This window comes from Ovis aries, chromosome 10 (assembly GCF_016772045.2).
Source record: "Ovis aries strain OAR_USU_Benz2616 breed Rambouillet chromosome 10, ARS-UI_Ramb_v3.0, whole genome shotgun sequence".
Classification (NCBI taxonomy): Eukaryota; Metazoa; Chordata; class Mammalia; order Artiodactyla; family Bovidae; genus Ovis; species Ovis aries.
In genome coordinates this window covers 18,223,554-18,238,307 of record NC_056063.1, presented here as the reverse complement: position 1 = coordinate 18,238,307, position 14,754 = coordinate 18,223,554, and the positions used below count along the sequence as shown (strand labels likewise).

Sequence of the window (14,754 nt, the reverse complement as noted above, 5' to 3'; positions counted from 1 at the left end):
ATCTGCTTCTTAACCTGCTGAAACAGCATCTGTGTGAAGCCTTCACATCCAAATCTAAGTACTGGGGCCCTAAAGCCCTTAAGCTCCTTGCCAGTCACTGCCATTCACAACCCAAGAATCTTGCACCTTTTCCCTTGAGGGGCTTTCACTTATAAACCAACACAAACAACACAACAAAAAAATAAACCGAAATGGAAAAATAGGACTCAAGGAATACCTAGATTCTGAGTGTTGGTGGACCAGCGGATTGGGAAATAAAAGGGAGTTCCATGTGTACCTCAAATCAAACTGCTGTGTACATGCTCATTTGGTGTTTATCTGTACAGCTCTACAACCTCTCACCCAAAACCCTTAGGTCTAAAATTACCTCAGAACTTGGATTTTTAAAAAATATTCTAGAAAGTTAGCAGGACTTAAATACTGAATATTATAGAATAAACCCCCAGCAAGAACTGAAGAGGCATCTTATAAATTACAAATATTAAACCTTCATTTTAGGCACATTTCATATACACACACGTTATTTAGCAATTTCCTCAACACAGGAACTTGTCCTCATTATTCCTGTTAAACTGATGATTGGATTTCCACTCTCCCGCCTGGTTTTGGCTTTTGCACAGTTCTTTAACCTTCAGGGCATCTCTATTTCAGACTTTAGCTCCTCTCTCTACACTTCCAGAAACAGCTCTCGTTTATGTCCCTCAGACGTTTCAAGGATCAGTGTAGGAGGACTTGCCTGGGATAGAGGACACCTTGGGGCTTCATTTAACAAACACATGAAGGGCTATTTCAGACTTGCCAGCGTCCTGGCAGAGTGAGGTATAGACATTTCATTTCAGGAGAACATTGCTAGTAGTCAGTTATTAGTTTTTTCTATTAAAAGCAATTCTCAACCATTTGAGAATTAACTGCTTACTCAAGAGCTCTAAATCCTATTCTGGCCATTCGCTCTTTTAGAGAAATTATTTAGTGATAACTGGATGCCACTGCACACGTCAGATGCTGAGAAAGTACGATCCCCCTCTACCTTTTTACTTTTCACTATAAATAAAGAGCCCAGATTGGTTTTTCTCTTTCCATTGAAGTAAACCCTCATGTCTAGTTTGGTGAATTTAAAACAAATGGAAAACCTCACAAGCTCCTAATTAATTTAAAAATTAAAACTTTTTTTAAGTCTACTGAAAATTTTTAAAAGGAGATAACGGAAGAAACTTGTAGTTTATGTTAAGTTTCTGAAACTATAAAACACCTGTTTATATAAGTACTAGCTAGCATAAAGATATATCTCAATGAATTCCCAATCAACTATACTTGGGATTAAGTTATTGAGGAGTTTCATCCACAAGCCTTGCCTGGGTTCTTACCAAGCCTCCCATATCTGCCATTCAAGGAGGCTTCCCTGGTGGCTCAGACAGTAAAGAATCTGCCTGCAATGTGGGAGACCCAAGTTTGATCCCTGGATTGGGAAGATCCCCTGAAGAAGGGCATGGCAACCCACTCCAGTATTCCTGCCTGGAGAATTCATGGACAGAGGAGTCTGGTGGGCTGCAGTCCATGGAGTGGCAAAGAGTCAGACACGACTGAGCAGCTAACACTTTCACTCCACTTTCAGGGACAGAAAGGGGTTAAGTCAGTTGAAGGGAGTAAAACTAATGAGCAGGCAAAAGAAGGATGTGAATAATCAAATAGGAGTAGGAAAAACTGAAATGTATATGGAGCCACAGAAAACCCAGAATTGCCAAAGCAATTCTAAGGAAAAAGCAAAGCTGGAGGTATAACCCTCCCAGACTTCTGACAACACTAGAGTATCAAAACAGCTAATACTAATACTAAAAGCTGATACTAATAACAAAAACACACATCTGGATCAATGGAACAGGAGAGCGAGCCCAGAAATAAACCCACACCAGTTAATCTTTGACAAAGGAGATTAAAAATGCAGAGAAGACAGTCTCTTCAGCAAGTGGTGCTGGAAAAGTTTGAAAATTGCATGAAAATCAATGAAGTTAGAACACTCCCTTTTACTAAACACAAAAATAAACTCTAAATGGCTTAAAGACTTCAATAAGACGTGACATTATAAAACTTCTAGAAAAGAACACAGGCAAAACTCTGACGTAAAATTGTACTAATGTTTTCTTAGGTCAGTTTCCCAACCAAGGCCAAAGAAATAAAAGCAAAAATAAACAAATGGGACTTAGTCAAACTTGTAAGCTTTTGCACAGTAAGGGAAACCGTAAACACAACAAAATGACAACCTACAGAATGGGAGAGAATATCTGTAAATTATGCAACTGACATGCAGCTCAACATAAAAAAATCATAAAAGTGAGAAGACCTAAATATCATTTCTCCAAAGACATACAGGTGGCCAAGAGCCATAAGAAAAGATGCTCAGTATCACAAATCAAAACTACGATGAGGTACTACTTCGTACCAGTCCCAACGGTCATCATCGAAAAGTCTACAAATGATAAATGCTGAGGAGGGTGGGGAAGGCAGCGGAACCCTACTACACTGTTGGTGGGAATGTACACTGTGCAACCACTGAAGAGGCCAGTAAGGAGGTTCCTTAGAAAAAAATAAAAAAGATGCCATATGATCCAGAAATCCCTCTTCTGGGCAGATACTCAGAAAAGATGAAAAGGAATTTGAAAAAGTTCACACACCCCAATGTTCACAGCAGCACTATTTACAATAGCTGAGATGTGGAAACGACCTAAGCATCCATGAACACAGGACTGGATAAAGAGGTGGCTCGCACATACAACGGAGTATCACTCAGCCACAAAAACAATGAACTAATGCCGCCTGCAGCAACATGGGGGGCCACAGTCAGTCAGAGAAAGACAAACATCACGGCACCACTAATGCGTGGACTCTAAACAAATGGCACAAAGGAACTTACTTACAAAACAGACAGACTCACAGATGCAGGGAAAAGGCATGATTACCAGAAGGGAAAGGAGATGGGGAGGGACAAATTAGGAGCTTGGGATTAACAAATACACACTGTGTATAAAACAGATGAACAATAAGGACATACTGTATAATACATGGAACTCTATTTATCTTACAACAATCTGAAATGGAAAAGAATCTGAAAATGTGTGTGCACTGATACATATCTAAATCACTTTGGTATATACCTGAAACTAACACTACATTGTAAACAACTATACTTCATTAAAACACAAACAAACAGAGGCCCCAAAGAGTTTTTGTAGGATGTTATCTAGTATCATACTAGGAATTAAAACTGATAAATTTTAAGAATTCTTTTATTTATTTACAAACAACAAAAACCCATAACACAAAACTTGTATGTTAACATAATTTTTATAAAAAATATAGATGTTTTTCTTTAAAAAAAAAAAAAAGAAGTGAGAAGCGTGGCACTGTTTTACATTTTTGTCAGTTTCTTCCACATCTAGCTTACTAGGAGAGAGCCAGATTTTATCAGCTTTGCATTCACTCTACTAGAGTAACCTGTAACACGCAGTTTTTGGAAAACTCCTCTGTACACTCAGCAAAGAATGAGGGTGTGACATAAGCGACTGACCCCGAGGCCCTAGTCTAGTCACAGTTCACATACAAGGAAATCGAATCTTGAGCGAGATCAACTGAGATCCAAAATGGTAAAGCCTGTTAACAATGGGATACAGATCCTGGATGGTTTAACTTGCTTCCCTGGGTTTACATTCCCAATCAGAAGTACACCCTAATGACCTGTCCTGTCTGCTCTAGTTGTAGGCACTGTCAAAATACATCAACAACAACAACAACAAACAGAAAAGGAAAAACCAACAAATGAGATAAATTCTGTGTTGGCACTTCAATTAGGATCTCTACTAGAACTGAAACGCTAAGACAAATTCTACTGCACTCTCCTCCACACACATCAATACCAGAGAAATACAGAAAGTGGAATTACCATTTATAACATCACCAATTATCACATTTTCTGAAATAATTCATGACACAATCTCTGAAAATTTTTCACAAGTACTGAATGAAAAGGTGTTGGGTATATTAAGAGACTACAAATAAACTGTCCATCATGTGGGACTTTTCAAGTAAAATGGAGTTGTTCTGAAATGTAGATTTTTTTTGTTCTTTAACAGGACCTTATTCTGCCTTTTATGTACTGGGTTGGCCCAAAAGTTCTTTTGATTTTTAAGCAAAAATAAAACACATTTTTCACTTTCACCAAGAACTGAACTGAACAACATATTCACCATTTTGTTCCACTACCTTCTGCCATTTTTCAGGCAACTTCATAATTCCATCTTCCCAAAACTTTTTATCTTTTTGAGCAAAGAACTGTTCCAGGTGCCTTTTGCAGTCTTCCAGGGAACTGAAATTTTTTCCATTGAGAGAATTTTGTAAAGACCGAAATAAATGGTAATCTGAAGGTGCAATGTCTGGGGAATATGGTGGAGGAATCAGAAGTTCCCAGCCAAGCTGTAACAATTTTTGTCTGGTCATCAAAGAAACATGTGGTCTTGCGTTATCCTGATGAAAGATTATGCATTTTCTGTTGACTGATTCTGGACGCTTTTCATTGAGTGCTGCTTTCAGTTGGTCTAACTGGGAGCAGTACTTCTTGGAATTGATTGATTGGTTTTCTGGAAGGAGCTCATAATATAGGACTCCCATCCAATCCCACCATATACACAACATCACCCTCTTTGGATGAAGACTGGCCTTTGGTGTGGCTGGCGGTGGTTCATTTCGCTTGTCCCATGATCTCTTCCGTTCCACATTATTGAACAGTATCCATTTCTCATTGCCTGTCACAATTTGTTTTAAAAACGGAACACTTTCATTACGTTTCAGTAGAGAATCACATGTGGAAATACGATCAAGAAGGTTTTTCTGGCTTAACTTAAGTGGAACCCAGACATCAAAGCGATTAACATAACCAAGCTGGTGCAAATGGTTTTCAACGCTCGATTTGGATATTTTGAGTATGTCGGCTATTTCTCGTGTGGTATAATGTTGATTGCTCTCAATTAATGTCTCAATTTGATTGCTATCCACTTCAACTGGTCTGCCTGACCGTGGGGCATCATACAGAGAGAAATCTCCAGCACGAAACTTGGCAAACCACTTTTGACATGTCCGCTCAGTCACAGCACCTTCTCCATACTCTGCACAAATCTTTTTTTTGGTATCTGTTGCATTTTTACCTTTCTTGAAATAATCAAGCATAATATGCCGAAATTGTTGCTTTTTTTCTTCCATCTTCAATATTAAAATGGCTACCCCCAAATTCACCAATTTTGGTAACTTTCTTTTAAAAAATGCACATTGCTGTGACAGGTGTCACAATACAATCTCACAAAATTGTTTTAAATGAAGTTAGAGACAACTGAGCACAATAGTCGTCGTACAATAAAAAAGCCTAAGTGAACTTTTGGGCCAATCCATTAAAAAAAAAAAAACTCAGTGAATCTCCTTGTTCACCTCCAGGTGACGTCCTTTATATCCTACCAGATGATCCAAATCTTCTTTAAAAGGATCGTAGCCTTGTTCTTTTAAACAACGTAGTGCCCAGAAAAGCTGGTCCAGGGGAGGAAATTCTTCCCAAGGAACCCACTCCCAACCTAGAAAAGACAGACATTAAAGCAATTTCTTCAGTTGAAAGGAAACAAAGCATATTCATTTTGGCTAGGTAACCTGTACTAAGAAAAATTAATTTTAAAAGTGATTTGCTACTAATAAGATGAAGCGCAATGCTATGCATTATCTTGGCTATACAAACATAATTTTCAGTGGCTCAGCAATAAAGAATCTGCCTGTGATGCAGGGTATATGGCAGGAGCTGTGGGTCAGGAAGATTCCTTGGAGGGCATGGCAACCCACTCCAGTGTTCTTGCCTGGATAATCTCATGGACAGAGGAGCCTGGTGGGCTACAGTCCACGGGGTCGCAAAGAGACATGATTGAGCGTGCACAGATGCTCACGACAGGTGAATGTTTAAATATATTAACAAAAATACAATGATTATTAAGAATTCTACGTTCTAAATTAGTTTATGATTGTATGTATATATCTATGTGTAACTACTGTTTCTTCCATTACGCATCTCTCTGCCTATAAAATACAGATATGTAGTTTCACTCTGGCAAGGCAGAGGACAAAGAATCCATGGACCTGGAACAAGTTCTGCAAGGGCTGATCAGCACCTGTGACCACACAGTGTGGGGGGTAGGGGGAGGAGAGGTGGGGGAGGAAGAGGGGAGGCACACCCTAACTATGTGTTGCAAGATGCTCAGTTAACTGAGTCTCCAGAGACCTGAAGTAGCGTCTACCCTCTCTCCTAGAGAAGGAAGCATCTGGATAATCCCTCTAATTATAATCTGTCGGCTGGAGGAAAGATGCGGTGACTAGCAGGCTGTTCGGATCCAGGGCCTGATGAACACAGGGCAGAGTCTGCATGCCCGTATTATAAATAAAACAAAACCCCCGAGCCACTGTACCTTGGCCAGTCATCAGCTCCCCTAGTTAATCTGGTACAATCCTGCCTTCCCATTCTTAAGGCGTGAATAATTTTTCTTGTACCCTAGGCCAGCTGAAGGCCTCTGGATCCTTCTTGTGTTTTTCTTCATGTGATACCATGAAATAAGAAATATGTATTTGGTCTTCATCCCTATTTCCTGGCAGGATTCCTAAAACCTTTGTATTAATAATTTCCTGAGTGACAGGGATCAGAGGAGCATCTTTCTGTTTTCCATAATAAGCCCCTTTCAACCAAGGCTGCGTCAATGCTGATGAGATGGCTGGTGGCTCCTACACAGTTTCGGGAAGTGGGTGCTGACCAGAAAGACAGAGGCATGATCACAGGGTTGGAACTTTCAGCCCACTGCTGACCCCCACACTCCACCTTAGGGGCGGGGAGAGGGGCTGGAGGTTTGAGTTAATCAATAGGCAATGGTTTAGTCAATCACAATAATAATAATCCTGTAACATGATGCTTCATAAAAACTCCACACAACTGGGTTCAGAAAGCTTCAGAGCTGAACACGTCAAGCTGCTGGGAGGGTGGTGCATCCATGCCCCCGTCCCCACACCTTCCCGTGTTGTTGTTTAAACCCTGTCTGACTCTTTTGCAACCCCATGGGCTGTAGCCCATCAGGCTTCTCTGTCCATGGGATTACCTAGGCAGGAATATTGGAGTGGGTTGCCATTTCCTCCTCCAGGGGATCTTCCTGAACCACAGATCGAAACCCCATCTCCTGCACTGGCAGGTGGATTCTTTACCTCTGAGCCAGCTTGGAAGCCCCAGAGACAAAGTGTAGTACACAGTAAATAAACGGTTATTAATTAGTCATTAAAGCTTTCAGAGCACTCAATTCAACACAGAAGGTAACAGATTAGGTGTTTTGCAAGTTAATCATTTTCTATAAAAGAAAGTTATTATCTCTCTTGCACAGGTGAAAAAACTGAGGAAAACACATTAAATGTTTTGCTTAAAAAAATCAGTTTGAAACAAAATTAAACACGAGCAATACAACTAACACTGTTCATTAGGACGGGCCCACTGTAGGTAATAACTCATTTCATCCTTACAACAACCCATCTGAAGTAGCTACTATTACAACAAATGAGAAAAGAGGCCCAGAGACCTAAAGAACTTGGCCGGAGGTCACAAACCTCTAAGCGGAAGAACCAGGATGCAAACCAAGCAGTCTGGCTCTCGACCCATTCTCTTTCCTGTTCTGTCCTTATGTCTTCAGAACTTCAGTAGATTTAAGCTCTAATTAAAGTATAATCACATTCTAACTCTTCATATGGTGACATAAAGTAATCTTCCTTCAGACATATGCTCTCGTAGAAAATGCACTATTGTGTATAATTCTCTTACTTTCATTCTTTTCAGGCTCTACATTCTTTGGTTCTGAATCATGAGTCAGGTCCACCTCTCCTTTCATTAAAATAGTGACATAATGGTAATTCTCTTTCTCAATGAAAGAATTCACAACTGAGGCAAAGCGAACATTTTTCAGGTGAAGAGCTGCTTCTTCCCAGGTTTCCCTTTGAGCACATTCTTCCCAGCTTTCACTGGAAAACAGAAACACACCACCATATTCAATTCTATTTATTCATTTTTTTTTTTTTTAGCCATGAAATTCCTGGCTAGAAATTTCCAGTGTAACCCCAAAAGAGCTGTAATTGATTCATGCTTTAAAACAATAAATCAACAACCCTCCTTGGATAGTGTTTATCCTGTATCTAGTTATCTGAAGACCAAAAGGACTTCATATTGAACAACAAAAAATGAACATTTAGCCAATTCAGCACTAGTTCACTTGCCTGGAAGCAGCATGCAACCAGGAGGTGGTCTGATGTATCAGTTAAGAGCACAGGCCTTGTAGTTAACGAGACCTAGGTTTGAGTTCAAAGTCCATTAATTTCCACCTTGGATAAGTAAAAAGATAATGCTGCTTTCTCACAGGCTTGTTTTAAGTGTATCAAGAAGTAAGTAAAGTCTTTTCCAGTAGGTTCAGAATTTCAGTTTATGCCTCAAAATTGAGAACAAAAGGCATTCACAAAATATTAAAATACACTGATGTGATTAGTTCACCTTCAACATATGATCCATAATAACTAGATACTGACAAGAACTGATACTCTAAAAGTTACCAAAACCTGCATATAAATTCAAACATTTCACTATTCAGTTTTCATACATGAAACAAGATTAAAAATATATAGCATCTCCCTTTAGAAATGGTTCCAAATGGAATTTTATAGTCAGATAAAGTACATGAAAAGTGAAAACAAGTATGAAAAGAAATCTCTGTGGTTCACTGACTTTTAAATTTCCTTATATTTATGAAGCACTTTAGTATGTGAGATATTCAGCAAAAAATAATACTGTTTCTCTATCTTTTGTACCTTGACTATTTCTCTAATTACCTAATCTACCCTCACTCTACCCATTAGACAGATCTTTGGAGGGAGGAAAGTTGTGAATTTTCAGGCTGTGGGAATGTTCCCTTTCTTCCTGATGGGGGGCCACCTCTGCCCCCAAACCAACCAAGAGGCGCTCCAAGAGAAAGAAACGCTCACGGAGACGGGGTGACCACGGACTCTCAAGGAGGCACCGGTGCGCCACCCCCACTTAAAGGGCTGAGCTGTGGAAGCATACAGGGCTGCCCGGTGCCTCAGAGCAGAGGACCAGCAGGCAACGAGCTGGGGAAGTCTGAAGTGCGTTGCGTGGGATGCACGTGAACACAGAAGCTCGTCCCCACTCTCGGCATTTGCACGGTAGGAGCCTGGCGAAAGCAGCCCACAATGGCTGAGCAGAGAAAACGAGCAGCAGACGAAGCAGCACGTTTTCTCCGGGCCAAGCAGATGCTGTGAGACTACTGGGGACCCGGCATAAGAAAACGCAGCGCGGGGCGCCAGCACCAGGAGCTGGCGGCCAGCATCAGAAGTTTTTGGTCACCTGTGTCAGGGAACTGTGCAGTGCAGAAATCCTTGTAGGACTGGAGGACTTCCAACCAGCACCAAACATCCGCAGAAAGACCGCACACGTAAATACTGCACCCAGAGGGCACATGCAGCAGCAGGACCCAGGGAAAGCTCTGCGCCCTCCCCTCCGACCCAGAAAGAAATCAGAAGCACCGGCCGAGAGTGCAAAACAAGGGCCCCGCACCTCCTCTCCCCACCACAAAGGAAACAAACGCCTGGAAGGAAGAGGACCGGAACGCCCAAATACTACTTTTTTCTTTTTTAATTTTTACGATGTTGTGTTGGTTTCTGCCGCACAACAATGTCATCAGCCATAATTGTACATTCCCCCTCCCTCCATCCCGTTGATGGTGGGACAGGCTGGGACCTGGGGCCGGTTACGTCTCCTCTCCTCTGTATCCGGCAGAACAAAAAGAAACAAATAGGGACCAAAAGTAACTATACCAGCGCACAGCTGCCATAAATTATGAACAAGATTTAAAAACCCAACTGCCACTTGTGGGCTGCCAGGAGCAAAAGCAGGGCACCTCACATGATCTCCGCACCCAGCGCCGTCAAGGGGTGTGCTTCCCTGTGCGATTCCATTTTTAATCTAGTGATTTTATTATTTATTAAGTGATAGCTTGCTGCTACTGCTAAGTCGCTTCAGTTGTGTCCGACTCTGCGACCCTATGGACTGTAGCCTGCCAGGCTCCCTCTGTCCATGGGATTCTCGAGGCAAGAATACTGGAGTGGGTTGCCATTTCCTCCTCAATGAGATCTTCCCGACCTGCTTCTGTTATATCGCCTGCACTGGCAGGCGGGTTCTTTACCACTAGTGGCACCTGGGGAGTCCTAATCACATGCAGTATGTACCCTCTCTTTGGTCTAAATTGGTACAAAGCAGTAAAAAGACATTTTCAAGCCAGTTGCAAAAAATGCTGGACTGGGTATCACAGGCGGATTCTTTACCACTGCGCCACCTGGAAAGCCCCTTGAACGTTTCTGATGCTGTTTATCTGCAGCAGACGTCATCCTTATTCTCACTTTGAGATAGGATGGAACCCTTTCCCGGGGTGCTCGCACCTGGACAAAGTTAGTGACTAAAAATAACGCATGCACAGTTGGGGAAATTAAAGGCAAACTACAAAAAAGGCCACAGACCTACAGCCATTTGTGAGCTGCTCAGTACTATTGCCTGGAAAATCCCATGGATGGAGAAGCCTGGTAGGCTACAGTCCATGGGATCGAAAAGAGTCGGACACGACTGAGCGACTTCACTTCACTTCAGAGCGAAGCAGGGTTACCAGGCATGATTTCCGTGCACAGAACCAAGGGAGCAGGCAGACCACCTAAGCTGCACCTTCCGCGCAACCTGCAGATCCGTGCCCACGCCCCACTCCATTTAAGAAACCAGCTCACCACCACCTCCCGCTCCAGGAGAGCGAGCAAGGGCACCTGTTTCTTGTTCTCGCTCCCTCCCTCCGGCTACAGCATGAGCCCGGACAAAGCTCTGCCTAAATTCCTCCTCTGGCATCTTACCAATTTCTATCGATTAAAGAGTCCAAGAGCCCGGGTGAACCCACCTTCTAGGTCACTCTCAGCCTTTCTTCACCCCTGTGTAGAACCAAACTTTCTCTGTCGGTCTGACACCTCAATTCACAGAAAGTCAAAGCAGAGAAGGAGACCATAGGGAGTACTTCGGGCGATTTCCCCGTTTTAACGAGGGAGGCAGAGAGGCCCAGGGTTTCCGTCAACCATTCGCCTGGTTAGAGCGCTACGAGACTTACGGAAGCAGGAAAATAACATACCGCCTGCGTTTAAATCTCCAGCAAACCGTGCAAACGTCTGAAGGGACAACTACACTATTCGAGGCCTGTAAATACGCACTTCCGGCCTTTCTAGCGCAAGCAGCAGGAAAAAGACAGCTCACACCAACCAGCCGCGTCAGGGCTCGAGAAGAGCTGACCCCTGGAGGGCAGCTCGCACGCGGACGTGGCGACTCCTGCGTCCGCCTCGCGCAGAGCAGCACCCCCTGCCGGCCTCAGGCGAGAAAGACAAGCGCGCGAGAAAGGACGCAGCGTCAGCGCGCACGCACGCACAGATGCACGCAGGAGGCGACGTCGTCCTTTGCGCGCCCGTTCCGTTTTCCCAGTCAGTCAGGCGGCTGCTTACCCGAACTCCAAGTGGCCCCCGGGAAGCTGGAAACTACCGGCTCCGAACGACCCTTTCCTCCTTCCCAAGAGGACGCAGCGCGGATGCCTGCCGCTGGTCACCACGACGCCCACTCCGACCCCCGGGCGCCGCCCCCGCGGCTCCACGCTGGCCGTCATCGCGCGAGAGGACCAGGCCGGCCGCGACGGGAAGTGACGTTCGGCCCCCCTCCCCGCCCCCGCCCCCGCGGCCGCTGCCAATCAGCCTGAGCAGGTGAGGGCCTGCAAACCTGGCCTCGGCGGTTTGCGTCTTTATGTGTCTGCTTCATTTACGGCTTTCAAATTGTGATATTTGTTTCCTCCCAGGGGACTGCGCGGTCGGAGTTTTTCGTTTAAGCGAGTGCCGTTTACTGTGGATGTTTCAACGTGCATTTATCTACTCTCAGATTCCTCCTCGTGCTTACCAGCCACCTACTTTTTTATAAACCTCTGTGCCTTTGCACATCCTTTTTTTTTTTTTTTAATGAGCTTCACTACAGTTAACTCATGCTATGTTTAATCGCTCAGTCGTGTCCGACTCTGCGACCCCTGGACTGTAGCCCTGTCCGTGGGTTTCTCCAGGGAGGAATACTGGAGTGGGTTGCCATGCCCTCCTCCAGGGGATCTTCCCAACCCAGGGGTCGAACCCAGTCTCCCACACTGCAGACGGATTCTTTTACTGTGGAAGCCCAGACTCATGCTACTGTATTTCTAATCAGTGTAGTATTCGAACAAGGACAAATAATACAGAAACACCGTGATACAAGAGTATTAAATCATGGGAAGAAAATTAAGGACTACTTAATCAGTTATGCTGGGACAAATTAGTTTTCTATTTACCTTTCCAGTTTGCATGGCATGCACCAATAAAAAAAATCTCAGCTGAATCAGAGTTGTTTGGTTTCTGGTTGGAGAGGATCTTTTTCTTTAATTTAAATTGTTTTACTTCTAAAATAATGTGCACATAATTTTAACAGGTGGTACAAAAAGTGGAAGAATAACCTCATTTTCTACTCCTGCTTCCATTCACTTTTAATTCTGAGCTGTTATTTCTGACCCTTGCTTACATATTTTTAAGTAATATGCTTACACTGCATGTTATGGTAAATGAACTGATTAAACATTTTTAAAGCATCTCTCCTTCCACCCAGAAATTCAGCAGCCTTCAGTGTGTTGTGTCCATAAAGATACTCTGTGATGCTTTCCCAAATAAAATTGGCAACATATGAAAAGGAGACTATTGATATATCATGACTAAATGAGGTTATTTCCAGAAATACAAGTCTGGCTTAATATTTGAAAACTGAATGTAATTCACCATTCTAAAAAAGGCAAAAAAGGAAACATATAATCATGTTAATAGATGCAGGAAAAAATCTGATAAAGTTCAGTACTCATTCAAGATTTAAGAAACAAGCCAACGGGAACCATTAAAGGGTGCCACTTACTGAACTATATGCTTAAAAATGGTTGAGATGATACATTTTGTGTTATATGGGTTTTTAAAAATATTTATTTATTTGGTTGTGACAGCATGCAGGATCTTTTAGTTGTGGCAGGTGGGATCTAGTTCCCTGATCAGGGATTAAGCCCGGATACCCTGCGTTGGGATCCAGAGCCTTAACCATTGGACCACTAGGGAAGTCCCAGACAAGATATTAAAAAAATGATAATAATAACAAAAATGCTGGTAGAACAGTGTGACATACAAATGTTAAAAGAAAGAGCCTTGATCTATATCTGGCACCATATCTAACAAGTCACACCAGGGCTTCCCTGGTAGTTCATCTGGTAAAGAATCCCCCTGCAATGCAGGAGACCCTGGTTGGATTCCTGGGTCAGGAATTTCCCCCCGGAGAAAGGAAAGGCTACCCACTCCTGTATACTTGGGTTTCCCTGGTAGCTCAGTCTGTAAAGAATCCGCTGCAGTGCAGGAGACCTGGGTTCCATCCCTGGGTCAGGAAAATCCCTCTGGAGGAGGGCATGGCAACCCACTCCAGTATTCTTGTCTGGAGAATCCCATTGACAGAGGAGCCTGGCGTGCTGCAGTTCATGGGGTCGTAAAGAGTTAGACACGACTGAGCGACTGAACACACATAACAAAATGGATTCAGTTTAGTTCAATCGTGTCCGACTCTTTGCGACCCCATGAATCGCAGCACGCCAGGCCTCCCTGTCCATCACCAACTCCTGGAGTTCACCCAAACTCATGTGCATTGAGTCGGTGATGCCATCCAGCCATCTCATCCTCTGTCGTCCCCTTCTCCTGCCCCCAATCTCTCCCAGCATCAGAGTCTTTTCCAGTGAGTCAACTCTTTGCATGAGGTGGCCAAAGTATTGGAGTTTCAGCTTTAGCATCAGTCCTTCCAAAGAACACCCAGGACTGATCTTTAGAATGGACTGGTTGGATCTCCTTGCAGTCCAAAGGACTCTCAAGAGTCTTCTCCAACACCACAGTTCAAAAGCATCAATTCTTCGGCACTCAGCTTTCTTCACAATCCAACTCTCACATCCATACATGACCACTGGAAAAACCATAGCCTTGACCAGACGGACCTTAGTTGGCAAAGTAATGTCTCTGCTTTTGAATATGCTATCTAGGTTGGTCATAACTTTCCTTCCAAGGAGTAAGCGTCTTTTAATTTCATGGCTGCAATCACCATCTGCATGGATTAGACCTACATAAGAACAGCTGAAAGTATAAACTTTCTAGAAGAAAATAGAAAAATTTTGTGAGTTTGAACTAGGCATAAACTTCTTAGATGTGACACCAAAGACATGACCCATAAAAGAAAAACTGTTAATTTGGAATTCATCAAACTTTAAAATTTACTCTGTGAGACATTGCTATGGACTGAATTGTATTTCCCCATAGACATATATTGGAGGCTCGCCCCCTCAATTATCTGATTGTGGAGGTTTTAAGAGGCTTGGATTCCCTGGTAACTCAGATGGTAAAGAATCTGCCTGCAATGCTGGAGACCTATGATCATTCAACCCCTGGGTCGGAAGATCCCCTGGGTGAGGAAATGGCAACCCACTCCAGTATTCTTGCCAGAATTCCAGAATTCCACGGACAGAGGAGCCTGGCAGGCTGCAG

General features: G+C 43.2%; 1 protein-coding gene across 1 annotated transcript; it reads right to left on the bottom strand.

Moving 5' to 3' along the window:
- Window positions 1–3,263: 3,263 nt before the first annotated feature.
- On the bottom strand, window positions 3,264–11,806 carry NUDT15 (nudix hydrolase 15). Its single transcript, XM_012184994.4, has 3 exons — window positions 11,638–11,806; window positions 7,871–8,067; window positions 3,264–5,609 (listed from the first exon to the last, which is right to left on the bottom strand). Exons 1-3 carry the CDS (start codon window positions 11,793–11,795, stop codon window positions 5,449–5,451), a joined length of 516 nt encoding a protein of 171 aa, XP_012040384.2. The 5' UTR covers window positions 11,796–11,806; the 3' UTR covers window positions 3,264–5,448.
- Window positions 11,807–14,754: the final 2,948 nt, after the last annotated feature.